Source organism: Frankliniella occidentalis, unplaced genomic scaffold (genome assembly GCF_000697945.3).
Source record: "Frankliniella occidentalis isolate FOCC.00 unplaced genomic scaffold, Focc_3.1 Scaffold5397, whole genome shotgun sequence".
In the NCBI taxonomy this organism is placed as follows: domain Eukaryota; kingdom Metazoa; phylum Arthropoda; class Insecta; order Thysanoptera; family Thripidae; genus Frankliniella; species Frankliniella occidentalis.
Window position 1 is genome coordinate 1,094 of NW_026272439.1, and position 2,785 is coordinate 3,878.

The following is a 2,785-nucleotide window of genomic DNA, read 5'->3' on the forward strand; positions in this document are numbered from 1 at the left end:
GGGTTCGCTTTGAAACTGTTTGAAACGGGCCGACAGCCCGCGACAGACGGCAGCCCCGGGTATCTGCTGTCCTGTCACTGCTGTGCAGATTGCACACTTCGAAAATAAAAAAAAGTCGTCCTTTGGTCCGAGTACAGTTATGAACGGTTTGCTCCCCTATCCCTCACTGTGTGCGTTAAATCGTTCGGTGCAATGTGTGGATTTATTTATCTTCGAGATAATTATTGACCAAAGTCGATGATGGCAACGTTGTGCCATATAGTTAGAAACAGGCTCCTTAAGAATACCCCCCCCCCCAATGTAGACGGCCCAAGGTGCGATTGCCGAAGGATTTACCGCCGATGTGTTTCGAGAACGGAAATACCCTATAATACTCGCCAGTGAACCGGCTGAGCATAAGCTATTGCTGCCTAGTGGCTGGCGGCATACTGTTGAAACGTGATCAAATCCAAAGGAGTTGGTCGGCCAAACAAAGAAAAAAAAATCATCAAAAATTACACAGCAATTTAATATGCGTTTCTTCATTGATTGATATGCTGAGCAAAATCAATTATGTCAAATTTGCACGAAATGTTTCATTGTACAGAAATGATAAATCAATACTTGGGTTGAACATCGTTGATCTGAATCCATTGGCAATCAGAGCGTGCGTGGTCTTCTGGGGAAGGACACTTGCCTGTAGGGTGCGCGAAAACGCCGACGAATCCGCCATTATCTTCCTCAAGTTCTTTGTGGCAGTTCAGTTGACACGCTTTGCACTGGTCATCATAATCTTCATTCAGTTCCGTGTTTTCGTATTCGCCAAAGGAGGTGTACTCTACCTCGACGTGAAGCAAGGGGTTCCTCGACAGAAGCGCATCGAGCGCCCTACTGTGTAGAAACTCGTGAGAGCACATGCGAGACGCAGAATAATCATCAAGTATCTGGACCCTCCGCAGGGCCGGGGCGGTCAGGGGGCTGATGGCGTCCACCAGCGGGGCTGGGTCCACCACTCTGAGCACGAGGTGTCGCAGGGCGGGCAGCGAGGGCAGCCGGACCGCCAGGTGAGGCACGAGGAGGGTTTGAGAGTCCATGACGTCGATGGACAGCGTCTCCACTTGGGAGCGTCCGGACGACGTGAGTTCACTTATCAGCTCTGCGCCGAATTCACTGCCGTCAACCCCATCGTCGTCGTCATGTGGTAAAGGGAAGTGGAGGCGAAGGGAGCGGATCTGGAGAGCGTGACGGAGGAGCTCCAAGGCACCCTGGCCGTCGGCCTGTGTGCTGCGCCGCGCGGTGAGGTCCAGCTCCCTGAGCGACGCGCACGCCGCCAGCTCGCCCAGACCCGGCATCAGCGGGCAGCTCAGCACGCGGAGCTTGGGCATGCCGGCGAGCAGGCGCGCCGTCGACGGCGAGGTCAGGGGCGCGGCGATTTGGGCCCCGGAGAACACCACGGAACGGATGAAGTGGACCACCTCCAAGGTCGCGGCGTGCCCGGCCAGCATGTAGTCGCAGAAGTGCTCCGGCCGGGGGACCACGTCGCAGCTGAAAGTCTTCAAGGACGGCGTGATGGTGCCGCGCTGACCGGTCCCGGGCGGGACCCGCGTCCTTTTGCCCAGGTCCCCGCCGAGACTGGCCATCTCCAGGCCGGGGGTTGAGGCCAGCGTCCAAAACAGCAAGTCGATGGCGTCTTCAGGCAGTATGAAGGAATGTAGCACCACGCTGCTGTCGCTCAGGCGTAGGCTCACGCCCCGCAGCCGCCCGAGCGCCACCTGCTGTTTGACGATCCGGACGGCTTTCGCGACGTGCTCGAGCCCGACGTCCAGCACGACGATCGCCAACTCACTGGCGGCGCAAGACGTCGTCCGCAGGTCGCCGTGGCGACACGCCGCCGGTGCCTCCGGGACAGAGGTCCAGATCTCGCGCGCGCACGGCGCCAGGCGCAGCTCCTGGCACGACATGGGACCGGCGTCGACGTGGACGGTGATGGATCGATGCCGCCACACGTCGGGGTGCTGGGCCAGGCCCGCCAGCCGCTTGCACACGAGGCGGCACGCCAAGAGGTCCTTCACGGACAGGTGCGACATGGCCATGGCCAGCACGTCGTCCGGCAGTTGCTCCATGATCTGTGGGACGCACACACACAGACAAAGGGACAAGTTAATAAACAGCACTGTAACGGGCTTGTACGCGAGGTGGCTGATTCGCGCCGCGCACTTTCGTAGTTGTACTGTACCGCACACACGAACGCGAGCGGGTTTCCCTATCCTCGCTTTCCACGGCTCCTTACGACCCCGTGCGATTAGGCAACCCTCCCGCCCGCACGCGTAAACGCGATACAGTCTAACTAGGAAGGTGTGTAGCGAAAATCGGCAACCTAGTACAAACACTGACGATTTTGCCCGAGATGTTTTAACTACCTTAGGTGGCTGGGTCCGGTTGCTCTGACAAACAGGAGAGGCTTCGTCCTCAGAGCAGCTGGGTATCTTTCCACTTCGAGTGCCGCACTACGACTGGACTGACTGCCGGTGCCGGGGGCCGGGCCGGGCCGGGCCCAACCCCAAACCCCAGAGCCCTGAGCTGAGCCCGGCGTGCGTAGCCGGGGATTGGTGAGGATCAGGATCATGGGCCCCACGGCCCCACATTCCGGAGTCCGGGGTCTCCCAGTCCCAGTATGGCTTGGTATAGCGTGGCAGCAGTGGCAGCGAGAGGGTCGCCAGCCGACGCGGGGCGCGTGCGGGAAAACCGAGAAACGATGAGTTGCCTCACGGTAGAGATTAACGAGCAGAGAGAGGGAGGGAGGGAG

At 59.1% G+C, this 2,785-nt stretch overlaps 1 protein-coding gene across 1 annotated transcript; it reads right to left on the reverse strand.

The window, feature by feature from the left end:
- Positions 1 to 361: 361 nt before the first annotated feature.
- On the reverse strand, positions 362 to 2,735 carry LOC113202986 (uncharacterized). The gene is made up of 2 exons (XM_026417455.2): positions 2,400 to 2,735; positions 362 to 2,105 (listed from the first exon to the last, which is right to left on the reverse strand). The coding sequence occupies exon 2, from the start codon at positions 2,100 to 2,102 to the stop codon at positions 597 to 599; it is 1,506 nt and encodes a 501-aa protein (XP_026273240.1). The 5' UTR covers positions 2,103 to 2,105; positions 2,400 to 2,735; the 3' UTR covers positions 362 to 596.
- Between the last annotated feature and the right edge of the window lie 50 nt (positions 2,736 to 2,785).

Bases quoted from the DNA above. Each gene is read 5' to 3' on its own strand.
- LOC113202986 (XM_026417455.2), bottom strand. From the start codon at position 2,102: ATGGAGCAACTGCCGGACGACGTGCTGGCCATGGCCATGTCGCACCTG.